The sequence below is a fragment of the Oncorhynchus kisutch genome, linkage group LG15 (genome assembly GCF_002021735.2).
Source record: "Oncorhynchus kisutch isolate 150728-3 linkage group LG15, Okis_V2, whole genome shotgun sequence".
In the NCBI taxonomy this organism is placed as follows: Eukaryota; Metazoa; Chordata; class Actinopteri; order Salmoniformes; family Salmonidae; genus Oncorhynchus; species Oncorhynchus kisutch.
The window spans coordinates 66938427-66966067 of NC_034188.2; the positions used below are offsets into that span (position 1 = coordinate 66938427).

At 43.4% G+C, this 27641-nt stretch overlaps 2 protein-coding genes across 2 annotated transcripts; both read right to left on the reverse strand.

Moving 5' to 3' along the window:
- Positions 1 to 114: 114 nt before the first annotated feature.
- On the reverse strand, positions 115 to 10864 carry LOC109904857 (PIH1 domain-containing protein 2-like). Its single transcript, XM_031791429.1, has 4 exons — positions 10843 to 10864; positions 9508 to 9681; positions 1313 to 1541; positions 115 to 1121 (listed from the first exon to the last, which is right to left on the reverse strand). The coding sequence occupies exons 1-4, from the start codon at positions 10862 to 10864 to the stop codon at positions 821 to 823; spliced, it is 726 nt and encodes a 241-aa protein (XP_031647289.1). The 3' UTR covers positions 115 to 820.
- On the reverse strand, positions 10725 to 27459 carry tmprss5 (transmembrane serine protease 5). The gene is made up of 13 exons (XM_020503278.2): positions 27251 to 27459; positions 25812 to 25962; positions 25242 to 25328; positions 24821 to 24934; positions 14684 to 14819; positions 14332 to 14445; positions 14178 to 14221; positions 12510 to 12672; positions 12123 to 12307; positions 11839 to 11937; positions 11549 to 11691; positions 11033 to 11185; positions 10725 to 10893 (listed from the first exon to the last, which is right to left on the reverse strand). The coding sequence occupies exons 1-13, from the start codon at positions 27251 to 27253 to the stop codon at positions 10885 to 10887; spliced, it is 1401 nt and encodes a 466-aa protein (XP_020358867.1). The 5' UTR covers positions 27254 to 27459; the 3' UTR covers positions 10725 to 10884.
- Positions 27460 to 27641: the final 182 nt, after the last annotated feature.

Here is a 27641-nt window from a genome sequence, read left to right on the forward strand (position 1 = left end):
TTAATGTAACTCATGATCATGGAGGACTATAACTTCACTTGAGTCATTATTGTTGCTATGAATGACTTTACTGAGGTACTGTTTACTACTACAAAGGTTCAGACCCACAGCTTCTAGGATGCATAGGAGAAATTACATTTATTTTGGTCCATTTGCTTTGAGGTAACTGAAGTTACTGCCTTCTCTAATGGCCTTCTTATATTTCCAAAGTGCCGTGTCCCTTCATAGAGACAAATCACCTACTGGGTGTAAGTGTGACATGCCAGAGCAGACAGTGTTTTGTTTTTTTGTCTATTAACGTGTGTGCTTTTAGTGTCTGCAGTAACGGCACTAGAGTATAGACACTTGCAAAGTTAATGTCCGTTTCTTGTTGAACGTGGCAGAGGCCGACTCCTCATTCACAGTCTCAGGCAGCTCCAGGTGTAGATGGATTGATTTCCTCCACTTCTAGTAGTATATCATTATTATAGAGAAATACACCCAAACTTTTAGACCAACAAGACAACAGAAAGGATAACTTATAATGTAACATAGGCTATTATGTCAACATAGGAAGCGCTTAAGCAAAATCAACATAATTTTTGTTAATCTGTCACAGGGCCTTATTCATAGCACAAGGGAAAGGGGAAACAGAGAGGTCCCTGACCTAGGAAATGATGAGATGGCACTATGTGATGGAGTGAACATTTGGTAGCTCCACAGTCAGCTCCAGGATTCTAGAGAGGTCCCTGACCTAGGAAATTATGAGATGGCACTCTGTGATGGAGTGAACATTTGGTAGCTCCACAGTCAGCTCCAGGATTCTAGAGAGGTCCCTGACCTAGGAAATGATGAGATGGCACTCTGTGATGGAGTGAACATTTGGTAGCTCCACAGTCAGCTCCAGGATTCTAGAGAGGTCCCTGGGGTCAGAGTTAACAGTGAGCTGGTTCTGTGGCTGCTGAGGCTGGGCTGTCACTGAGCTAGAGATCACCTGGATCGGGTTCTTGGTCTTGTTGCTTTGGTCCCCTGGCCCAGATGATAGCTGGACAGATGTGATGAGCTGCACAGGTGTACTGTCCTCGGTCTGCCCTTCACGCAGAAGGAGATCTGCTGGAACAGGGAAGCTGGGGTCTGGGAGGCTGGGAAATGAATGTCCAAACATTCATCTTTAGCTACAGTACACCTTAAAAAGAATATTCATACTACATAGTTAGTAGGTATTGCTCAATACATTGTGGATAAATAATCTCGCCTTTATCTTGATGGTGTCACCTTAATAAAAAATAAAACTGTTCCCTTGAACCAAGGAATGATTATGTAGAGGCCTTACCTGTGTTGGTGGCTGGACTGTTTTAGAGAACCCAGGCGGCACTGCTTGTCCTCTAGGCTGCCCTTTAGCTTACTGCTGCTGACATTGTACTGCTGGGCCAGACGCAGGCCATGCTGCTGCTGGGTGAAACTCAGGGCTAACAGGTGGACCTGGTCCTTCTCCCTCTTGTCCTTCTGAGCCTGCTGCTGCACTGCAGGACTGAACGCCACATCCACCTTACTGTAGTCGTCTAAGTACAGGGAAGACAAGTTGCAGTAAGGGATGAAACGGTTACCGGTTTCACGATAAACCATGGTAAAATTCCCAACGGTTAGTATTACCAGTTCAAATTTGAATTATCATTAAAACACGGTTTGAAAAACTCAGGGTAAATCCTGTCCAGCATCAACCAAAGTTAGCAACAGTCTGACGCAGGCGCAGAATGCAACGTGGGTTTTGTTCTGGGTAAAAACATGGAGGAAGGCAGTGACAGCGCTCGGGAGATTTTTCAGCCTTCTAAGAGGACCAAATCTGAAGTGTGGTCGTTTTTTGGGTTTTACTAAAGTGCTGAGGGAAACTTAATCGAAGATGGTCACCGTGTCTGCAGAACAAGCAAAAGAAAATTGCTGCGAAAAGGAGCAACACTTCAAATCTCTTGAGTCATCTTCGTGACCACCACACACTACTTTATAGCGAATGCAAGGTAAGTTAACTTTTAGCTCAATGCATGATGTGGGGACTTTGGAATGGAGGAAAATGTCATGGTTTGTCTGTCTAACTTGCTAATAGCTTGTCAATAATGTAAACTGAAGCTTTCAGTGTTTCCTACTCTTGTAAAAAGACTCCTCGTTGTTCTGCTGCTGTATGCGTTGTGTGTCTGCAGACTCTATTCACCCATTGCACACGATAACACGTTATGTAGTTTAGTCACCCAACCAACATATTTTGTTCATTTAAAATCTGTCAGTCGTCGACTTGGTTGTAAAAGTGTTCTAACAGGAAAACACTATATACTCCTATATTTATGTCAATTGTTGGGCTCATTGCAATTACTATAACTGTCTTCTTAAAACACATGAGTATTTCTGTAAATTGAGCATGGGGTCATTGCATATACTCCAATGCAACACAGAAGACAGACAGGGGCTGCGTTCCAAACACTTAAGACACACCCTCGTCCACTCACCCTCGCCTTATGCCCTTGGGGGAATCCCCGTCGCCATCTTGGAGGATGGTCCAAATGATTAGCCAAGCAAAGGAAGTTTGCAATGTAAGCCCCTCAGCACTCATTTTTACTCGGCTTTGCCAGTGTACAATTATGTTCACATCCTCTAAGAAAAGTCAGCGAAAACTTAAAAACAACATCAATGGAGAAGTCAACATACAAGTGTAAGTGAAAATGAATGCAAATAAGTTAGAAATTGTGCTACTAATGCACATGATGGCACAAACACGTCTCGTAAAAAGTAAATATGTTTTTGTAGAAATAAAAAAAAAATATTCAGAAGTTCCTTCTAGGCAGGCTGACGTTAGTTAGCTAATTCATTTTCTAGCTATCATACAGTAGGCGTATATTAATAATTATATATTTAATATAAGTAGACATGCACTCATAATTGACTGTAGCGCATATAAAGCACCCACAAGCTACTGGAGGCTGAAAACACAATCGTTGCGGGATGAAGGGTGTCCATTTAAAAATCATTCCTTCTTCCCCCACCCCTTGTTTACTCGTCAGAGGTCATGATACGTCATCAGAAGTGTCCACTTAATTTGAGGGCTGAGGGGATAGGTGTGTCTTTTAAGTGTTTGGACCTGTATGTATGTATGTGTGTGTGTGTGTGTGTGTGTGTGTGTGTGTGTGTGTGTGTGTGTGTGTGTGTGTGTGTGTGTGTGTGTGTGTGTGTGTGTGTGTGTGAGAATGAGGTGTGTGTGTGTGTGTGTGTGTGTGTGTGTGTGTGTGTGTGTGTGTGTGTGTGTGTGTGTGTGTGTGTGAGAATGAGGTGAGTGTGTAATAATAATTACAATGTAACAACACCAATAATAAGAATACATTTGCTATTCCCTTGTTTACACTCCAGTAAGCATTTCAAAGACAGGCTGCCTATGCACCCACATCAAAACATGCTCAAGACCTCACTGCAGCCCTTTCATACTACATTGCAAAGGACATGATGCCATTTCAAATTGTTGAGAGGCCTGGCTTTCTGAGGCTGATGAAGGATGCCGTGCCTCACTACGAAGTGCCATCACGAACATTCTTTGTCAAGCCTGAAATCCCAAACCTGTACAACCAGGTTAAAGCTGATGTTGGAAAAAGTTTGACTCAAGGCACATGGTTTGCTGCAACTACTGACCTCTGGACCAGTGAAAGCTGGGGGTGGTCAACCCTACATTAGCTTCACTAACCATTACCTCACCCCAGACTGGCAACTGGAATCAAACTGCCTGGAAACACAGTTATTCCCAGAAGATCACTCGGCTCACAACATCAAATAGTGTTTTGAGAATATGCTGGGAGAGTGGGGGGGGGGTCAACAAGAAAGACCTGGCCTGCATAACCACAGACAACGCAACAAACATGATCAAGGCTTTTGAAAAGTTGCCAGATCTGTGGCTTGGGTGCTTTGGCCATAATGTGAACCTGGCCATCTCAAAGGCTCTGAAAATTCAGAGAGTTGACACAGCAGTCAAGGCCTGCAGTCATCTGGTCCAAGGCTTCTCACGGAGCTGGAAGAGAAGGAGAGAACTGAGAGAAAAGCAAGCTGCCCTCAACATGCCACAGAAGGCTCTGATCCATGATGTGGTGACCCGATAGGGATCTACACACAAGACGCTTGAGCGTTTCCTCAGCCAACAGCAGCCAGTGACACTGGCTGGAGAAAGAGGAACATGGCATCTGATGCCCAAGGATGCCGACATAAGTGTCATGGAGCAACTGTGCCAGCTCCTTGAACCTCTGAGCAAGTTTACAGATGCACTAGCCTCAGAGACAAGAGTGACACTGTCAGCCATCAAGCCTGTCCTAGACCACATCACCTGTGATGTTCTGGTGGCCAAGGAGATGAAAAGGGTAATGGCCCAGGACCAAGGATATGCATATTCTTGGTTTCATTTGAAAGAAAACACTTTGAAGTTTGTGTAAATGTGAATTGAATGTAGGAGAATATAACACAATAGATCTGGTTTAGATAATACAATGAAAAAAACGTATGTTTTTTCATTTTTATTGTTGTATCATCATCTTTAAAATGAACAAGACAAAACAAACATTCAGATAGGATGATGGGGAGAATTTCAGTGAAAAACATAACAGGGCAACAGTACTTGTGCAAAGTTTCAGAATGATAACTTCCAAAATGAGTGTGCTACATGACATTTATCATGAAGTCACCCAGGTATCCCACACAAGTGGCCAAATTATTGAAGTTAAACATTTTGAATGGAATAACTATATACAAAATACCAAAATGGTATTCTAACACCCCCCCCCCCCCCCCCCCCCCTCAAAACATTTTTTTTTATAGAAAAAACATTAAGAAAAAAAATATATACATTTACAAAATAACACTTTCAATATTTGGAAGACCCTCAGTCCTCTACACAATATTGTGCTGCTGATGACAGGTGCCATAGCAGTCTCTTTCTGCTGTAAAGCAGATGGCCACCAAGCATGTGGTGCAGGTGATGGGGGACTTCATTTAGCAAAGAACACAGCGACGCCTCCATGCTGTGCCCTTTTGAACCTGCAGGCACATCCATGCCTGCAGAAATACATTTGGGCAGATGAACACCACTTGTGGCAGGAGCTGGATGAACCAGCTTCAGTGGGGGATGGACACCTTGGCACTGGGGGCTCCCATACGGAGTCAGTGTCACTGTGGAAAATGTTCAGTTAGAATAGTTTCACATATGAGCCCTGTATCAACAGGTATAATAAACATATATATATACAGAGTACAGGGAACATAAGGTTGAATATATTATTATTGACCTGCTAGATCTACTGTCTAATTTTATTATGAGAGATCAGCTAGATCTACTGTCTATTTTATATTATGACATTTCAGCTAGATTTACTGTCTTTATTATATTACAACAGACCAGCTGTATCTACTGTCTCCATTTCACTTTGGCCATTGTTGTGTGCCTGCCCTCCCCTCAACAGCCTCAAATAGGCTATTTCATGCGGGGGTGGGGTGGAGCGGTAGACACACGCATCCTGGCCATGCTCCCTCTAATCCACAATATGTATATATACACACACAAACATAGGCTATGTGTCATAAACATACATACAAACATACCCCCACCCACAATGTATAGCCAACGTGTACTTTACACATTTCATAAATTTTTTATATATTGCTACTAAAAAAATATTAAATCACAAATAATATTTTACATTATTAATTTCAAACAAAGGCATTAGCATGAGAAGAACTTACCAGTCCAAAACGATGTCCTCTCCGTTCAAAAAATATTCCTCAATTTGGGAATCGCTAAATGAATAGTCCTCCAATAATCTCTGTCTCACTTTTTTTTTTGTGTACATCTGTATATCTAGACTTAGATTTAGCTTTCCCTAACTTAGTCGCCATACTGATTGATTTATAAACAGCTGAAGATGCGCTTTACCAAAACAATGCTGTGCGTAACATGCGTGGCTCCTTCCGGTATGAAACTTCAATGGCGAATGACCCTCTTTACGCCGGAGTTTACTACATGGGTTGGTCTTCCAACACATAAACATTACATATTGCTGTTTACCTCAGCTCATTGGCTATCTACCCAGCTAGATTTCAAGACGATCAGTGGTCATTGGGTTAAAATACAGTCAATCAACGAAACAGCGGTCATATCATTGGTGCACAATGATGTCATTACTTGTTGTCTTCAAAATCGGTTTCTTTCAGTCAATACGTCCCGCGAAATGACCCATCAAGTTTGGTTGTGTTACAAACAAACCAGTTGATTGCAATGAAACCAAACATGACTGGAAAAGTCACGTTTAGTGTGTGTTTTTACATCGAATTTGTCGTCGAAAATGGAATGAGACGGAATTCACGACACAAGCGGTTCACAAAATGTTTCGTGTTAGGCTATAAAAATTGATTTTATCAAACAAAATACCATTCATTGTGTAACAATGAGCATTGGGATTGCAAACAGAGGAAGATCGTCAAAGGTAAACAATTTATTTTATTGCAATTTGTGATGTTGTTACGCCTGTGCTGGTTGAAATAGTTTGTTCTCAGATAATCGCATCGTATTCTTTCGCATGTAAATCCTTTTTTAAATCTGACAACGCAGTTGGATTAGCAAGATTCTAGGCTTTCGACCCATCTGAGACACTTGTATTGTCATGAATGTTTAATATGACTATTTATGTAGTGATCACCGTATGTTGTCGAATTTAATCCCGGGTTCGGTGCGCAGAGAGGTTAACAACAGATACACAGAGAAGGCAAAGAGAGTCATGCACATGGCTTGTTTCATTGACCTCCGCTTCAAAAGGCGCTTTTTAGATGAGCCTGAGGCTGTAAAAGTTGACACTGACAGCTGTGTCCAGGAGGCCTTGAAGCTGGCAGCTGCACAAGTCAGGGAAGAAACACAAAGCACCAGCAGCACCACCAACACCCACAGCGGCATCGGAAGGGAAAGGCCTGGCTGGGTTGCTGAGAAACATTACCTCAACAAGGCAGCAGAGAGGTGAAGAGGGTCAGATTCCAACCACCCCAGAAGACAGAGTGAAATAAGAGATCAAGGTCTACCTGTCTCTGCCAACCATTCCAGCAGAAGAGGATCCACTGGTGTGGTGGAGGGGCCCTGAATCAGAGCTGCCTCACCTTGCCAGTGTTGCCAGGAAGCTTTTGTGCATCCAAGCAACCAGCGTGCCAACAGAGAGAGTGTTCAGCGCTAGCGGGCACATTTCCAGCACATTTTAACGATACCGCAATAATACTGATAACCGTAATAATTTTGGTCACTATAATCGTGATATGAAATTTTCATACCCCATTATTTTTATTTCTACTTTGCACATTCTTCCACTGCAAATCTACCATTCCAGTGTTTTACTTGCTATATTGTATTTACTTTGCCACCATGGCCTTTTATTTGCCTTTACCTCCCTTATCTCACCTCATTTGCTCACATCGTATATAAACTTGTTTCTACTGTATTATTGACTGTATGTTTGTTTTACTCCATGTGTAACTCTGTGTTGTTGTATGTGTCGAACTGCTTTGCTTTATCTTGGCCAGGTCGCAACTGTAAATGAGAACTTGTTCTCAACTTGCCTACCTGGTTAAATAATGGTAAAATAAATACAAATAAATAAATAAAATACTGTTTCAATGAAACACCTTTTGAGGTCAAACAGTGTTAGATAACATTGGTATCAAAACCATTAAAAAGTGACAAGAACATCAGCTGTCGTATACAGTTGAAGTCGGAAGTATACATACACTTAGGTTGGAGTATTTAAAAACTTGTTTTTCAACCACTCAACAAATTTCTTGTTAACAAACTATAGTTTTGGCAAGTCGGTTAGGACATCTACTTTGTGCATGACACAAGTAATTCTTCCAACAACTGTTTACAGACAGATTATTTCACTTATAATTCAGCCTGTTCAGCCTATCACAATTCCAGTGGGTCAGACGTTTACATACACTAAGTTGACTGTGCCTTTAAACAGCTTGGAAAATTCAATAAAATTATGTCATCGCTTTAGAAGCTTCTGTTCGGCTAATTGACATAATTTGAGTCAATTGGAGGTGTACCTGTGGATGTATTTCAAGGCCTACCTTCCAACTCAGTGCCTTTTTGTTTGACATCATGGGAAAATCAAAAGAAATCAGCCAAGACCTCAGAAAAAAAATTGTAGACCTCCACAAGTCTGGTTCATCGTTGGGAGTAATTTCCAAATGCCTGAAGGTACCACGATCATCTGTACAAACAATAGTATGCAAGTATAAACACCATGGGACCACGCAGCCGTCATACCACTCAGGAAGGAGATGCGTTCTGTATCCTAGAGATGAACGTACTTGGTGCGAAAAGTGCAAATCAATCCCAAAACAACAGCAAAGGACCTTGTGAAGATGCTGGAGGAAACAGGTACAAAAGTGTCGATATCCACAATAAATCAAGTCCTATATCAACATAACCTGAAAGGCCGCTCAGCAAGGAAGAAGCCACTGCTCCAAAACTGGCATAAAAAAGCCACGCTATGGTTTGAAACTGCAAATGGGGACAAAGATCGTACTTTTTGGGGAAATGTCCTCTGGTCTGATGAAACAAAAATAAAACTGTTTGGCCATAATGACCATCGTTATGTTTGGAGGAAAAAGGGGGATGCTTGCAATCCGAAGAACACCATCCCACCCGTGAAGCACGGGGTTGGCAGCATGATGTTGTGGGGGTGCTTTGTTGCAGGAAGGACTGGTGCACTTCACAAAATAGATGGCATCATGAGGAAAGAAAAGTATGTGGATATATTAAAGCAACATCTCAAGACATCAGTCAGCAAGTTAAAGCTTGGTCGCAAATGGGTCTTCCAAATGGACAATGACCCCAAGTACATTTCTAAAGTTGTGGCAAAATGGCTTAAGGACAACAAAGTCAAGGTATTGGAGTGGCCATCACAATGCCCTGACCTCAATCCTATAGAAAATGTGTGGGCAGAACTGAAAAAGTGTGTGCAAGCAAGGAGGCCTACAAACCTGACTCAGTTACACCAGCTCTGTCAGGAGGTATGGGCCAATATTCACCCAACTTATTGTGGGAAGCTTGTGGAAGGCTACCTGAAACGTTTGACCCAAGTTAAACTATTTAAAGGCAATGCTACCAAATAATGTTGAGTGTATGTAAACTTCTGACCCACTGGGAATGTGATGAAAGAAATAAAAGCTTAAATAAATAATTCTCTCTACTATTATTCTGACATTTCACATTCTTAAAATGAAGTGGTATACCTAACTGACCTTAAACAGATCATTTTTACTAGGACTAAATGTCAGGAATTGTGAAAAACTGAGATTAAATTCATTTGGCTAAGGTGTATGTAAACCTCCGACTTCAACTGTAGATATTTTGGGGGGACAATGTGATCTTTTTTTCCCTGCACCTCTTATGAAACAGATTACAGTCCAGGTAATTATGCAGAAATACAGGTTTGTGTTCTGCAGGACAACAGTGACTCTTGGTACCTCCTCCTTCATGAATGTCTGTCTCCAGTTTCCCTCCACATACAGGCACAGGCTTGTTCTCATCACCAGGGTTAGGGATGTGCTTCCAGCCACTCGCATTGATGTACAGCAACCCTTTCTTTGTCTCCAGACACAAACAATAAAGCAACTGTTCAGCCTCTTTATAGTTCAGACCTCCATATTATTAGCCAGCATTGCACAGTCAAACAAATGAACCAGTATTCTCTTATCAACACACTTAGTTATGTTATTTTTTATGTAGGCCAGTGTTCTATGTGTGTTTTTAATCTATAAACTCTACAGTGTGGGTGTAGCTGCTCATAGAAAGCAGGTCATTTGTGGTTCCAGCATTTCAGTGAGTAGGTAGGAGTCAGGCTGAGGTAGTGCATTATTATTAGCTCCCTGTTTTATTTGTTCCTCGATAAACATCTGGTAGCTTTGGGGGTCATTCTGTGACAGGTCGTCTAACATGGACCAGAACTGGTTGACCTGCTGCAAAACTTCCTGCTTTGTAATTTGTACTACCAGGGATGAAGACATATTTCTGAAAATATGTTGAGGGATTTAGTTCAGTATACACACAGCTCATTGGAGTTTTGCATTTGATTATGGTATGGCAAGGCACGCTAGCTATAGATGAACAAGCATGGAGATAATTCCTTGCTAGGTTAAATAACGTTTATGTTAGGTAGCTAACGTTACAGTAGTGTAGCTAAATAGCTACCCCAATACACCAGCCAGCAATGCCTTGAATACAATCAAACCATTTGGTACGAATGCTGTGAATCAGATGGAGAACAGTAGTTATCCTTTTAACACAAAACACATGGAAATACTCACAGTAAACTTGCTTCAAGTTTTTGCGACCCTTGTTCTAACGTTACAGCTAAATGTTGACAAACTCAACTTTTGTCGCGAGTGTCCTCTTTTACTATAGAAAAGAGATGATAGGGGTGCATGCACGCCCTCTTCTGACAGGAGAGAGGTGCTACTACTTTGCACTCAGCGGTGAACAGTGTCTGCATCCTTCAGACATGATGGCCCAGACACATAAACCTGTTTCATCACACCAGAGGAAACAAATGACATGTTTAGATATGAAGCATAATTTATTTTCATTACAAGACAAATATATGATATAAATATGTTCTCATTCAGGTGCTAAAAATAAAATGTATGACAAACAAATAGTATAAAATTATTTACTAAATAATGTATGCATTTCTGCAATAAACATGGCCATTATAAGGAGGTAAAATGACAGATATAGTACAGGAGGAAGAATGTCAGGAGCATCTTATGTTTCAGTTTGCTCTAGGCCTGTTCTGGTCATACATGAGTCTCCCTGATCATCCATTGTCTTATTCCTTTTCCTCCTCAGTAGCTCTGCGGATGGAAAAATAAAATGTAACATACAGTATTATGCAATTTCAAGAGGAGAAACAGAAGTGCACAGCAGATGTGTCCCTAATATGTAGAAAATCAACACGTAGGCCTATGCAACGAAGAGTTAGTGTAAGTTTACCTCAATCATGTCGTAGATCCAGCCGAGGAACTCGGCCACCTTGGTGTAGACTCCGGGGTGGTTGGGCTCAGCGCAGCCTGTACCCCAGCTCACCACACCCACCAGTCTCCACACATTGTCAATTTGACAGACCAGAGGACCCCCACTGTCCCCCTGGGAAGAGAACAGGAGCAGATACACACTGCTGTCAATCACACTGGTTACCAGACCACCACACTGATTGCTAGGGTTTGAGATATTGTTAAGTCGCAGTGATTTAGGGGATATTGTGAAATACTGAAACCTGAGCTCAACTGAATTTGATCGGTTGGGCCTAGGAATAAAGCTGGTGTGCCCGCATGCCTAATGAGATTTGTCTTTGATAATTCAGAACAGTAATGGGGACACCTGGGGGAAAATATTCTCATTATCAAGAACCAATTCTACTTTTGTAAGAAACAACTCTCTGACTTTTGGTAAATCTCTTCATAAAACAAGCCACAGGAGGAAGAACTCAGGTATGTTTTATGAACTAACCTGACATGCGTCCACTTTGCCCTCGGTGTATCCAGCACAGAGCATGCGGGGGGTGATCTCTCCATTGTACATGCAGGAACTGTTGCATTTCTTGGTGCTTATCAGTGGAACCGGAGCTTCTTTTAGCGTGGCAGGGATGAGAACTGTCAAAGAAAGTCAAACTAATGTAAATATACCTCTTATTTTTAGGACGTGACTGACTTTGTGCTATGAAAAAAACATTGAACCACTGATAGAGATACATTAAATTATTCTATTTAAGTTCTATTATTCATTTAACATAGTCCTACCATCATCCGGTTGAGTGTAGCCCCAGCCAGAGATCCAGCACTGTGTTCCTCCTGGTAGATCACGCTCGTACTGTGGCAGACAAATAGGCCTGATGGTATCTAAAAAATACAATTTAAGAGAATATTAAGAATATTAGAAAACAGTGTAGGTAATTTTGAAGATAACTTCAGTAATATTGGAACATGGTTTGGAACTGATTGCTGTAATAATATAGTTGAGTGTTCCAGTCAGCCAAAGGACTATGTGGTGCATTCAAAACAGAAGCAATCAAGTTCCCTGTCACCTGAAAAATTCAGTGGGGTTCGCAGTTTCATCAGAGCAATGTCATTGTCGTGGCTCCTGGGATTGTAGTTCTTGTTGTAGAGGATCTTTTCCACTGGATATCCAATGTACTGAGACATTTTAGCTGAACTGCGTGTGACAATACCAGCGTAGACCACCCAACTGGACACCTGTGGTAGCCTATAGCTGGAATGTGAAAAAAAGACACGAAGCAATTTATATCGAATAGATGGCTCTCCAATTCTCAATTGCATAAAGTATAACTGACTTTGAGCAAAATAAAGTGAGAGCTATTACTGTCCCTAGTCGTCACTACACTGTCATGAGTCAGTGACCTTTGACCTCAAACATCTAACCTCTTATCCCGAGGGGTCCTTGGGGGTCTTACTTGTGCACACAGTGGGCTGCTGTGACCACCCATTGGCTGGTGATGATGGTGCCTCCACAGGTGTGTCGGTTGCTGTAGTAGAGACTGACTTGCCAGGGCCACCTTCCCAAGGTAGCCTCAACTCCCCCAATTATCCTGGGCAGCTTAGCCCGGGTCCCGCACTCTACACAGGCACAGGAAACAAACATGAAGGCATTTTTTAAATTATATTTATTGAACCTTTATTTAACTAGGCAAGTCAGTTAAGAACAAATTCTTATTTACAATGACAGCCTACCAAAAGGCAAAAGGCCTCCTGCAGGGACAGGGGCTGGGATTAAAACTTTAAAATAAATTAAATAAAAATATAGGACAAAACACACATCACAACAAGAGAGACAACACAACACTACATAAAGAGAGACCTAAGACAACAACATAGCATGGCAGCAACACATGACAACACAGCATGGTAGCAACACAACATGACAACAACATGGTAGCAACACAATATGGCAGCAGCACAGGGTACAAACATTATTGGGCACAGACAACAGCACAAAGGGCAAAAAGGTAGAGACACCAATACATCACAGAAAGCAGCCACAACTGTCAGTAAGAGTGTCCATGATTGAGTCTTTGAATGAAGAGATTGAGATAAAACTGTTCCGTTTGAGTGTTTGTTGCAGCCCGTCCAGTCCCTAGCTGCAGCGAACTGAAAAGATGAGCGATCCAGGGATGTGTGTGCCTTGGGGACTTTTAACAGAATGTGACTGGCAGAACAGGTGTTGTATGTAGAGGATGAGAGCTGCGGTAGATATCTCAGATAGGGGGAGTGAGGCCTAAGAGGCTTTTATAAATAAGCATCAACCAGTGGGTCTTGCGACGGGTATACAGAGGCGACCAGTTTACAGAAGAGTATAGACTGCAGTGATGTGTCTTGTAAGGAGCATTGGTGGCAAATCTGATAGCCGAATGGTGAAGAACATCTTTTACCTAGATCACTTTACGTAAATTGTATTGAGATAACTCATCACCGTACAGTATATACTAAGTGTACAAAACATTAGGAGCAGCTTTTTAATATTGACTTGCACCCCCTTTTGCCATCAGAACAGCCTCAATTCGTCGGGGCATGGACTCGAAAGTGTCGAAAGTGTTCCACAGGGATGCTGGCCCATGTTGACTCCAATGCTTCCTTCTGTTGTGTCAAGTTGGCTGGATGTCCTTTGGGTGGTGGACCATTCTTGATACACACGGGAAACTGTTGAGAGTGAAAAACCCAGCAGTGTTGCAGTTCTTGACATGCTCAAACCCGTGCGCCTGGCACCTACTACCATACCCTGTTCAAAGGCACTTAAATATTTTGTCTTGCCCATTCACCCACATACACAATCCATGTCTCAATTGTCTCAAGGCATAAAAATCCTTCTTTAACCCTCCTCCCTTTAATCTACACTGATTTTTAACAAGTGACATTAATAAGGGATTATAGCTTTCATCTAGATTCACCTGATCAGTCTATGTCATGGAAAGAGAAGGATTTCCTACCAATGTGTAGCACTATGAAGTCATGACTGAGAGGTCATATGAAGGTCATTGGGTCCTACCGGTGTGTGAGATGCACAAATGTACAATGTAGTTAATCCACTATTATGTTAGTGTTGTTAGTACCCTGCAGAAACTTACCAAAACATTTCAAAGCTATAACCTTCCCTGTGACGCAACTCCCCCTAAATAAAAACAAGTAGGTACATTAGAAAACCTTGATAACTTTGTTATAGCACATCCATTTTTTCTGCATCATTAGGTAATGCATTATCTCCTCAGACAGCTGCCATACCTTAACTGCCATATATTTTCCAGGCTGCTATTGTGTTCGGAGGTAATCTGTATAAAGCCATCTGTGTAGTTTGGTCCGATGTCGGTTAAGTTCACCCCCTTTTGCTTGGTCAGTCTGAAAAGAAAATAAATCAGTTATATCTTCTATAAAAGCAGGCAAGATGGGAGTGTTCCTTTTAAAAAGTAATGTCTGATCTATGGGGCATAAGGCAAGCCTATAAACGAGGTATTAACAGAGCATTAAATAATCCATCATTAACTGGGAGCAATCAGCCTCATGGTTAGGTGAATAGCCTAGTATGTTTCCAAGATGCTTGGGCTATGTAGTAAGAAAATGGTCTTAGTAGACTAGCCTTAGATATCCCAGCTGGCGGCAGACCAGGGTCCCCAGGGAAGAGTTCCATCTCTCATAGCACACAGGCAGCCAGGTGGGCACCTTCTCTAGCTGGATCTCCAAGAGAGAGTTCTCCGGGCTGATTCTGTAAAACACTGAACCTGATTGATAGAAAATAATCCCTCCAGAGACCAACTAGATCAACAGTAATGAACTGTGGTCTTGTTTGAGAGGGAAATGTTAAGCAGCTTATATCCAATAAATAATGTAGTCAATATAAACAGATCATTATTTCATGTTTTGATGTCGGTCGATAGACAGCCTCCACTCCTTTCCACTGACTGTGACCATGTATAAGTTGTTAAAGAATTTATGAATTAACATATGTACTGTTATAAAGAAAATTTTAGCTGTTATATAAACACATATGGTTTATATTACACAGCTCCAATCCAGATGTGTTGGTCATTACTGACATGCTGACCACACCGCTTGTGTCGCGTGCCTGAGCGTTGCAAAATAAATTTAAACATACATGTTATTCAATTATTGCACCCACACTGCTCACACATGCCAACAAGCGTCTGCGTTGCCAAGGGCTAACATGCTGACCACACCGCTAATGTGTCGAGCGTTGCAAAATAAATTTAAACAAACGTTATTCAATTATTGCACCCACACTGCCACCCGCGCCAACGAGTGTCTGCGTTGCCATGGGCTAAAATATAAGTTATATTTGTGACACTGATCGTGGTGCAAGTCCTGCCTCTCCCATCACCTCATTGGTTTATAGAAGCAGATATCCACTTGCCATCTCCTTATTGGTTATACCCACCGGGGGTGATTGAAAGATGAACTGAGTTTGGTTGGTCATCGTGGTAACTATGAAAGTTAGATGCCAATCGCCATATAAAGTCCAAAGAAGAACAAGCCTGAAATTTTTTAATTTTAATTTTTAATTTTACTAGGCAAGTCAGTTAAGAACAAATTCTTATTTTCAATGATGGCCTAGGAACAGTGGGTTAACTGCCTGTTCAGGGGCAGAATGACAGATTTGTACCTTGTCAGCTCGGGGATTTGAACTTGCAACCTTTCGGTTACTAGTCCAACGCTCTAACCACTAGGCCACCCTGCCGCCCTGAAAGGAGGAGAGATGACTAGAAATTATTCAATTGACCGTTTTATGTAGAGGAATACCCATGTGAGAATGCTGTTTATCGACTACAGCTCAGCATTTAACACCATAGTACCCTCCAAACTCGTCATCAAGCTCGAGACCCTGGGTCTGGACCCCGCCATGTGTAACTGGGTACTGGACTTCCTGACGGGCCGCCCCCAGGTGGTGAGGGTAGGTAACAACATCTCCACCCCGCTGATCCTCAACACTGGGGCCCCACAAGGGTGCGTTCTGAGCCCTCTCCTGTACTCCCTGTTCACCCACGACTGCGTGGCCATGCACGCCTCCAACTCAATCATCAAGTTTGCAGACAACACTACAGTGGTAGGCTTGATTACCAACAACGACGAGACGGCCTACAGGGAGGAGGTGAGGGCCCTCAGAGTGTGGTGTCGGGAAAATAACCTCACACTCAACGTCAACAAAACAAAGGAGATGATCGTGGACTTCAGGAAACAGCAGAGGGAGCACTCCCCTATCCACATCGACGGGACAGTAGTGGAGAGTGTAGTAAGTTTTAAGTTCCTCGGCGTACACATCACGGACAAACTGAATTGGTCCACCCACACAGACAGCGTGGTGAAGAAGGTGCAGCAGCGCCTCTTCAACCTCAGGAGGCTGAAGAAATTTGGTCACCAAAAGCACTCACAAACTTCTATAGATGCACAATTGAGAGCATCCTGTCGGGCTGTATCACCGCCTGGTACGGCAACTGCTCCACCCACAACCGTAAGACTCTCCAGAGGGTAGTGAGGTCTGCACAACGCATCACCGGGGGCAAACTACCTGCCCTCCAAGACACGTACACCACCCGATGTCACAGGAAGGCCATAAAGATCATCAAGGACAACAACCACCCGAGCCACTGCCTGTTCACCCCGTTATCATCCAGAAGGCGAGGTCAGTACAGGTGCATCAAAGCAGTGACCGAGAGACTGAAAAACAGCTTCTATCTCAAGGCCATCAGACTGTTAGACAGCCAGACTGTTAGACATTGAGTGGCTGCTGCCAACATACTCCAGCCACTTTAATAATGGAAAAATGTATGTAAAAAATGTATCACTAGCCACTTTAAACAATGCCACTTAATATAATGTTTACATACCCTACATTACCCTACATCTCATATGTACATACTGTACTCTATACCATCTACTGCATCGTGCCATCTTTATGTAATACATGTATCACTAGCCACTTTAAACAATACCACTTTTAAATGTTTACATACCCTACATTACTCATCTCATATGTATATACTGTACTCGATACCATCTACTGCGTCTTGCCTATGCCGTTCTGTACCATCACTCATTCATGTATCTTTTTGTACATATTCTTCATCCCTTTACACTTGTGTGTATAAGGTAGTTGTTGTGAAATTGTTAGGTTAGATTACTCGTTGGTTATTACTGCATTGTCGGAACTAGAAATACAAACATTTCGCTACACTCGCATTAACATCTGCTAACCATGTGTATGTGACAAATAACATTTGATTTGATTTTGATTTGAAGTTGAATTTGTCCTGCTATGTTCCCTAAACTGGGACATACAAATAACACCTGACCAAGTCCTAAAGCAATGGGACCTAAATCTTTCTCAGATTATTACCACAAACACCCAGAAAAGGCTACTCTCCTCGATGTTATCCTCACAAATAATCCTGATAGGTATCAGTCTGGTGTTTTCTGTAATGACCTTAGTGATCACTGTTTTACAGCCTGTGTTCATAATGGCTGCTCAGTGAAACAACCTGTACTGATTTGTCATAGATGCTTGCTAAAACACTTCAATGAGCAAGCCTTCCTTCATGAACTGGCCTTTGTAAAATGGTATAGAATCAGCTCTGTCAAAGACACTTGGACCTTCTTTTGATATTTTCAGTGGTGTTTTTAACAAACACGCCACCATAAAGAAAATGAGAATTAAAAACAGGTTCAGCCCCTGGTTCGACCGTGATCTTGCCGAGTTACTCCACCTCAAGAATTGCATTTGGCAAAAGGCTCGGCACACGCATACTCAGGCTGACTGGCTATCGTTCAGGCAAATGAGAAATAAGTGCACTCAGGCTATCCTGAAGGAGAAAGTTAGTTACTTTACCTCTTGTGTTGTCTTAAGGGTAAAACATGACCCGCTACTATGTTTAACAGCAGAGACTGATGACTTTTGCTAGAGTGACCCCAACATTAGAAAAAGTTTCCTGCTGGAAAAACTTGTAAATAATCAACTGACTGGCTTTCTTGATGTCTATAGTATTCTCTCAGGTATGCAATTTGGTTTCCGCTCAGGTTATGGATGTGTGACTGCAACCTTAAAGGTCCTCATTTATGTCACCATTACCCTTGATTCTAAGCAATATTGTGCTGCTATTTTTTATTAACGTGGCCAAAGCGTTTGATATGGTAGACCGTTCCATTCTTGTGGGCTGGCTAAGGAGTATCGGTGTCTCTGAGGGGTCTTTGGCCTGGTTTGTTAACTATCTCTCTCAAAAAGTGCAGTCTATAAAGTCAGAAAATCTGCTGTCTCAGCCACTGCCCGTCACCAAGGGAGTACCCCAAGGCTCGATCCGAGGCCCCACGCTTTTCTCAATTTACATCAACAACATAGCTCAGGCAGTAGGAAGCTCTCTCATCCATTTATATGCAGATGATACAGTCTTATACTCAGCTGGTCCCTCCCTGGATTTTGTGTTAATTGCTCTACAACAAAGCTTTCTTAGTGTCCAACAAGCTTTCTCTACCCTTAACCTTGTTCTGAACACCTCCAAAACAAATGTCATCTGGTTTGGTAAAAAGAATTCCCCTCTTCCCACAGGTGTTATTACTACCTCTGAGGGTTTAGAGCTTGAGGAAGTACAAGTACCTCATACAAGTACTTGGGAGTATGGCTAGATGGTGCAGTGTCGTTCTCTCAGCACATATCAAAGCTGCAGGCTAAAGTTACATCTAGTCTTGGTTTCCTCTATCGTAATCACTCCTCTTTCACCCTAGCTGCCAAACTAACCCTGATTCAGATGACCATCCTACCCATGCTAGATTACGGAGACATAATTTATAGATCGGCAGGTAAGTGCGCTTTCGAGCGGCTAGGTGTTCTTTACCATTCGGCCATCAGATTTTCCACCAATGCTCCTTATAGGACACATCACTGCACTCTATACTCTTCTGTAAACTGGTCATCTCTGTATACCCTTCGCAAGACCCACTGGTTGATGTTTATTTATAAAAGCCTCTTAGGCCTCACTCCCCCTATCTGAGATATCTACTGCAGCTCTCATCCTCTACATACAACACCTGTTCTGCCAGTCACATTCTGTTAAAAGTCCCCAAGGCACACACATCCCTGGATCGCTCATCTTTTCAGTTCGCTGCAGCTAGGGACTGGACGGGCTGCAACAAACACTCAAACGGGACAGTTCTATCTCAATCTCTTCATTCAAAGACTCAATCATGGACACTCTTACTGACAGTTGTGGCTGCTTTGTGTGATGTATTGTTGTATCTACTATCTACTTTTTGCCCTTTGTGCTGTTGTCTGTGCCCAATAATGTTTGTACCCTGTGCTGCTGCCATATTGTGTTGCTACCATGTTGTTGTTATGTTGTGTTACTACCATGCTGTGTTCTCATGTGTTGCTGCCATGCTATGTTGTTGTCTTAGGTCTCTCTTTATGTAGCGTTGTGTTGTCTCTCTTGTTGTGATGTGTGTTTTGTCCTATATTTTTATTGTATTTACTTTTTCTTTTTATCCAAGGCCCTGTCCCTGCAGGAGGCCTTTTGCCTTTGATTAGGCCATCATTGTAAATAAGAATTTGTTCTTAACTGACTTGCCTAGTTAAATAAAGGTTGAATGAAATAAATCACAACAAATGTTGTGATAAACCATAAAACTATTGGGAAGGGCTTTCTGCCTGACCAATCAAGTGCATCCCAAATCATACCCTATAGTACCTTCAGAAAGTATTCATACCCCCTTGACTTGTTCCACATTTTGCTGTGTTACTGCCTGAATTCCAAATGAATTTAAAAAAAATCTCACCCATCTACACACAATTACCCCATAATTACAAAGTGAAAACATGTTTTTTGAAATGCTAATTTACATAAGTATTCCCACCCCTGAGTCAATACTTTATAGAAGCACCTTTGGCAGCGATTACAACTGTGAGTCTTTCTGGGCAAATCTCTAAGAGCTTTCCACGGCTGGATTGTGCAACATTTGCCCATTATTCTTTTCAAAATTCTTCAAGTAGATTAAAGTCAAAACTGTAACGCGGCCACTCAGGAACACTTACTGTCTTCTTTGTAAGCAACTCCAGTGTAGGTGTGGCCTTGTTTTAGGTTATTGTCCTGCTGAAAGGTGAATTAATCTCCCAGTGTCTGGTGGAACGCAGACTGAACCAGGTTTTCCTCTAGGAGTTTTGCCTGTGCTCAGCCCCATTCCATTTATTTTTTATCCTGAAAAACTTAATGATACCCATAACATGATACAGCCACCAAAATATGGAGAGTGGCACTCAGTAATGTGCGGTATTGGATTTGTGCCGAACATAACTATAAGGGCACAAGGCGAGACCCAGATGCAGACACGGGAGGCAGATGGGTTGAGTCTTTCATATTTATTATAATCCAAATGGGTATGCAAGAGAATGGTCATGGACAGGCAAAAAGTCAAAACCAGTTCAAAGTCCAGAGTGGCAGGCAGGCTCAAGGTCAAGGCAGGCTGGTACAGAGTCCAGAAACAGGCCAGGGTCAAAGCCGGGAGGACTAGCAAAAGGAGAATAGAAAAAGTAGGAGCATGGGAAAAACATGCTGGTTGACTTGAACATACAAGACGAGCTGGCACAGAGAGACAGGAAACACAGGGATAAATACACCAGGGAAAATAAGCGACACCTGGAGGGGGTGGAGACAGTCACAAGGACAGGTAAAACAGATCAGGGCGTCCTATCAGGGTGCATACCTATCAGATCTACCCCCCCCCCCCCCCCCTCTCTCTAGGGACGCCAATAGGCGTCCGATCTGGATGCATACCTGGCTGACTGGGATCGGCAATGAGGGCCGGGTCCAGGATGTTTTTAGCAGAAACCCAGCACCTCTCCTCCAGGCCATAACCCGCCCAGTCAACCAGGTACTTGAAATCCCTGCCCCGTGGTTGAACCTTCAGGAGGCTTCTCACCGTATACGCTGGCTTGCCATCAATGACAGGAGGGAGGGCCTAGAAACAGAAGACAGAGGACTGTGAGACAATGGCTTAATCCTGGACACTTGAAAGGTCGGGTGAACACGGAGGGTACGGGGCAACAGCAGATGGACAGCAGTGGGACTAATGACTCTAGAATGGGGAAAGGACCAATGAAACGAGGGAAAAGTTTACAGGATTCCCGAGTGGGTCCCGAGTGGACAACCATACCCTTTGCCCAACAGCGAGGAGCCAGAGTCCGGTGGCGGTCCGCTTGTCGACGATACCTGGAGGTGGTCTTGAGAAGAGTCACCCAAGCTCTTTTCCAGGTATGCCGACAGCGGCGGACGAACATCTGGGCTGAAGGTATGTTGACCTCAACTTCTTGCTCTGGGAAGAGCGGGGCTGATACCGCATGGAGCATTCGAAGGGGGATAGTGCTGTAGCCGAGCAGGGGAGAATGTTCCTGGCATATTCCACCCAGGCCAGTTTCTGACTCCAGGTGGTGGGGTTACTGGCAACACCGGAGTGCCATCTCCATATCTTGATTGGCTCGCGCCGACTGGTCGTTAGATTGGGGATGAAACCCAGAGGACAGGCTGGCTGATGACCCGATAAGAGTGCAGAACGCCTTCCAGAATTGGGACGAAAACTCAGGACCCCAGTCCTAGATAATGTCAACCGGGAGTCCATAGATTTGGAAGACGTGCTTTACCATAAGCTGGGCCGTCTCCTTGCCTGAAGGTAATTTCGGAAGAGGGATGAAATGGGCGGCCTTGGAGAATCTGTCAACCACTGTCAGGATGGTGGTGTTGCCATCTGATGGAGGAATCCCATTGACAAAATCCAGGAAAATATGGGACCAGGGGCAAAGAGGGACAGGGATTGGCTGTAGGAGGCCAGAAGGAGCTTGCCGCGGACTCTTGCTTTGCACACACACCATGCATGCGGCAATGAAGACCGAGACATCAGGAACGATGGTGGGCCACCAGAAGCATTGACGGAGGAAAGACAGAGATCGACGAGTACTAGGATGACAGGTAAGCCTGGAGGAGTGATCCCATTCCAGGACCTGAGACTGGACAATCAGGAACAAACAGCCGGTTAGCACCCCCCCAGGGTCTGACTGGGAACACTGTGCCTCAATTTCCCAAACAACAGAAGCCTCCAAACAAGAGGCAGGGAGGATGGTCTCTGATTCAGACGGAGTGGCAGTGGAACTGTACAGACGGGATAGAGCATCCTGCTTCACGTTTTTTGACCCTGGGCGAGAGAAAGTGAAATTTAACCTGATAAATAACATAGCCCAACATGCTTGCCTTGGGTTGACACGCTTGGCAGTGAGGAGGTATTCTAAATTCTTATGACCCGTCCATACCAGAAATGGATGTTCCGCCCCTTCCAGCCAGTGTCTCCACTCCTCCAGAACCATCTTAACAGCTAGGAGTTCTCAGTTCCCAACATCCTAGTTCCTCTCTGCAGAGTTGAGACAATGGGACATGAAGGCACAGGGATGAAGATGTTGGTCCTGGACGGATCGCTGAGAAAGAACGGCCCTACTCCCACGTCAAAAGGATGGCAGCAGTAGTAAAATGTTGCTTTAGATCCCCAAAAGCCTTGTCCGCTGCTGGAGACTATATGAATGGTACCTTGGGAGAGGTGAGTGCAGAGAGGGGAACTGCCAGGTTGCTGTTGCTCGGAATGAAACTGTGGTAGAAATGTGCAAATTCCATAAACCGTTGTAGCTGCACCCTGGATGTGGGCTGGGGCCAATCCAGCACCGTGCTCATCCATCTGAACATTCCCCTCAACAATAATGTATCCCAGAAAGGAGATGGTGGAGCTGTAGAACTCACACTTCTCAGCCTTTACAAACAACTGATTCTCCAGGAGATGCTGAAGGACCTGTCGAATATGGAGAATGTGTTCCTGGGCAGAACGAGAGAAAACCAGGATGTCATCGAGGTAGACAAAAACAAAACGTTTCAACATGTCCCGGAGCACATAGTTGACCAGGGCACTATGAGTACCTGGTTATGCCATCCAAACGGCATAACCAGGTACTCATAGTGTCCACTAGTAGTGTTGAAAGCTGTCTTCCACTCGTCTCGTTTGCGTATCCGCACAAGGTGGTAGGCATTTCGAAGGTCCAGTTTGGAAAAGATAGTAGAGAGGTTCGAAAGCTGAGTAGAGGAGTGGTAAAGGGTACCGATTTTTAATCATAATGTCATTGAGGGCCCGGTAATCAATACATGGATGCAGGGTCTTGTCATTCTTCCCCATAAAGAAGAATCCTGCGCCGGCAGGAGAGGCAGAAGGGCGAATGCTCCCAAAAACCAGTGAGTCCTCAATGTACTCCTCCATGGCCTTGGTCTTAGGACCAGAAGAGAATATAGCTGGCCTCGAGGCGGTGTGGTGCCTGGAAGGAGGTTAATAGCACAATCGTAAGGACGATGTGGAGGAAGGGAGGTAGCACGAGCCTTGCTGAAAACCTCCATGAGGTCATGATACTCTGCGGGCACAGCAGAAAGATCCGAGAACGTACTTAACCCTGGAGGCAGATGTTTCGGAGAAGGCTGTGCCCGGCAGTGTGAATGGCAGAACGAGCTCCAACCCAGGATGGAACCCCTAGTCCAGTCATTATCTGTGTTGTGCTTCTGGAGCCAAGAAAAACCCAAAACAAGTATGTGAGGGGACTCAATGAGGAGGAGCCGAATTGACTCACTGTGATTTCCAGATACCCGCATATTAATGGGAACTGTGCTGTGCGTGACTCTACCAATGGAGCGGCCGTCTAGTGCCCTGGCATCCATGGGAACAGAGAGGAGTTGAGTTGGGATACTTAGTTCTGAGACCAGAGTAGCGTCCATGAAACTCTCATCTGCCCCAGAGTCAATAAGCTCCCGGAGAGACTTAGACTGGTCTCCCAACAGCAAGCTCACATAAAGGAGTTTAGGTAATGGGACAGAGGGTTCCCAGTCAGACTCACCAGAGTACTTGTACCTACTAAGGCTTCAGGTCTCTTTACTGGACAGGTGGCTATGTAAAGCCCTACAGCTCCACAATGCAGACAACAATTGGAGCTTAGCCTGCTGGAACGTTAATCACTGAGCGGTTTCCTTCTTCTCCGGCAACTGAATTAGGAAGGACACCTGTATCTTTGTAGTGACTGGGTTATTGATACACCATCCAAAGCCTAATTAATAACTTGACCATGCTCAAAGGGATATTCAATTTCTGCTATTTAATTTTTACCCATCTACAAATATGTGCCCTTCTTTGCGCTGCATTGAAAAACCTCTCTGGTCTTTGTCTTTGTGGTATCTGTGTTTGAAATTCACTGCTCGACTGAGGGACAAATGTGTGTGGAGTATAGAGATGACGTAGTCATTCAAAAATCATCTTTAACACTATCATAGCACATAGAGTGAGTCCATGCAACTTATTATGTGACTTGTTAAGCACATTTTACCTGTGAACTTATTTAGGCTAGCCATAACAAAGGGGTTGAATACATATTTACTCAAGACATTTCAGCTTTTATTTGTAATAAACATATATTTTTGGGGAAAAACATAATTCTACTTTGACTTTATGGGCTATTGTGTGCAGGCCAGGGACAAAAACCATCTACATTTAATCACTTTTAAATTCAGGCTGTAACACAACAAACTGTGGAAAAAGTGAAGGGGTGTGAATGCTTTCTGAATGCCCTGTATACCTTATTTAGTGCATTACTTTTGACTGGAGCTTATGGGGCACTACATAGGAATAAGCTGTTATTTGAGGCACAGACCTTTCCTGGGGTCAGCCACAGAGATGTCCTCAGTCACGTTACAGAAGGACGTCTCCTTGGTGTCCCCTAGCCCAGCTGGGCTCTGGGAAGAGGTAGGCCTCAACAACAACCTGACTGTGAGAGGGAAAACAACAACATGCAGAGTGAATTATAATCGTAGTGGATGTAAAACAGATGTTCTTAATCTAGCTCTGTCATTGTGTGAGACATGATTATCATGCCTATAACAGACTAATCAGCTAATCAGCTATAACAGACTCATTGTATAACATTCAAATACAGTGTTCTATATTCTGACATGTGGGGTTACTTCTGTTTTCATCCACCACAGCAAGGAATCTGTATTGCACAAACATTAGAACATTGAACATGTCATCATTCTCTTCATACTCCATGATTTGACACTTGAAGGATGTCTCACCTAGGAACCACACTCCGACTGCTAAGCCTCCCAGAAGTCCTACTGCACACACAGCAGCCAGTACTCTCACCAGTCTATTGGCTGACACTGGAGAACAGCTGAATTAGACACTGATAAGATATCAACTGGCCTGGGTATACTGATGAAAGGCATGTTAGCTGTCTGTCACACTGACATAGAGTGGAAGAGATAGCGACACAGCATGTAACAGCCATTACACAGTCTACAACTTGCACACAACTAAGGATGTGAACAAAGCATTCCACATGTAGGGAACTTGACCAGTGACGAAGATGAACGCTTAACATTTCACAGGCAGTGTCATAATCAACTGATTTACAGTATATAAAGTCTGCATGGCAGCTGTGAGTTGTAGATGTGTACTGTACAACTTTAACTTAAGACCATGAGATACTAAAGTACTAAAGCTTAATGCTGCTATATACTCTAATTAGATAAGACTTTCTATAGCATGCCTTGTTTGTGTACTAATTGGATAATGTTGTCAACTAATGATAGCCTGTGGTTTCAGCCCTGTTAGACAGTGCACCACCCAGGCATTGACCTTACTGTGGTTTGTAGAATGGATTCCTCTCAGCCAGGCATGGCAGCTCTGACTCTGAGCTCCTCGGGCCTCTCCCACTCCTGTCTTCTCTGGGTGGAAAGAATGACTGACAGCCACAGGATTCTCAATCACAGATAATGTATCTCCATCAAGATTCTGCAACAGATGTGATGAATAGAACACACACTATTCACATCAGTCTTCTGGAACACTGGATATGAAGATAACCTATTCTTCCTGGCTGACTACCCCTCCCCTTCTACACACACGGGCGCCTCCTTATTCATCCCCTTTATCAAACATATTTAATTAGGATGACTGTGAAACTGAGATCTCCGGAGGGTTTGTCCAGGTGTATGGAATTTGAATGTCAGGTGTGTAACGGTGCGTAGATAATGTCACAGGTGTCCAGGTGTGTAAAGGTGCGTAGATAATGTCACAGGTGTCCAGGTGTGTAAAGGTGCGTAGATAATGTCACAGGTGTCCAGGTGTGTAACGGTGCGTAGATAATGTCACAGGTGTCCAGGTGTGTGAACTGAAGCACAATGTATCATTCATAGCCTTATGTGAGAATCCCAGCCAATGTGTCATACTTGTGCTGCAGACATATGGATTTGGGGCTCCCGAGTGGCGCAATGGTCTAAGGTACTGCATCTCAGCGCTAGAAGCGTCACTACCGACTCTGGTTAGATTCCAGGCTGTATCACAACCGGCCGTGATTGGGAGTCCTATAGGGCGGCGCACAATTGGCCCAGCGTCATCCGGGTTAGGGTTTGGCCTGGAAAGGCTATCAATGTAAATAAGGATTTGTTCTTAACTGACTTGCCTAGCTAAATAAAGGTTAAATTAAATAAATAAATCAAATTTACTCTACACAGTACCAGACCTATGCAGAAGGTATTTCTCATGCAGGTGAATCAGACTACCTACAATTGTTTTCTATTGCAAGACATAATTAAAACCAAAAATGTTAAATACTACAGGGTATTTCTAGCTCAAGCAATGAGATATTGTGGGAAAATAGGATGGCATTATATATTTACAAATCCCATCTAAAAACCATCTACTCCAACATGATGCTTAAACATTGTAATTGTATGCATATATTTCTCTTTAAGTTATCCTCTAGCTGTCTAGTAGATAATACATTAGTAAAAAGTACACAATGTACATGTACTTGAAATGCATTATGAGGATTGACAATAGATTATTAAAACCCATTAATAAATCATCATAGTTGTTGTTAAACAACACGCACAACAGCTAGTACATGTAAAGGAAATAGACAGAGGCATTATGAAAACAACATCTGTTATCAGTGATGTTGACACTCAATGAGTGAGTCCATAGCCTAAAGACAGAGGGCAACAGAGAAGGTATCAAGGTGATAATGAAAGTAAATAGGGGTAAGGAGAGAGACATAGATATATGCCTGGAGTCTTACCATGTTTCCCTTGTATGTTCTGTTGTCCAGAGGAGAGTGTGGCAGTGGGCTCTTCAGCGCTCATCTGTAGGCCTGTGTTAGGTTAGAGACAGAGATGCACTCCGCTCGCAGCTGGTCGACCATTTGCCATTTCACAGAATGCAACTCTGGATTTTCCCTTCACAAAGAGACAGTGAGGTCAGCAGTGGTTCTGCGCTGTTGAATGAACCTGTTGTTTTGCCAAGGGGGTCATGGGGCCTATGGAGGCAGGCTCAACCAGTTATTTGTAGGAGGGAACATCTCCAGAGATACCCCACAAGCCACTGATAGGGCAGGCAGAGGCACAGGTTGCTTAGTAACACCCTTACCTGTGCCAACAGAGCATCCACTTGGCAGACAGAACATTATTGGC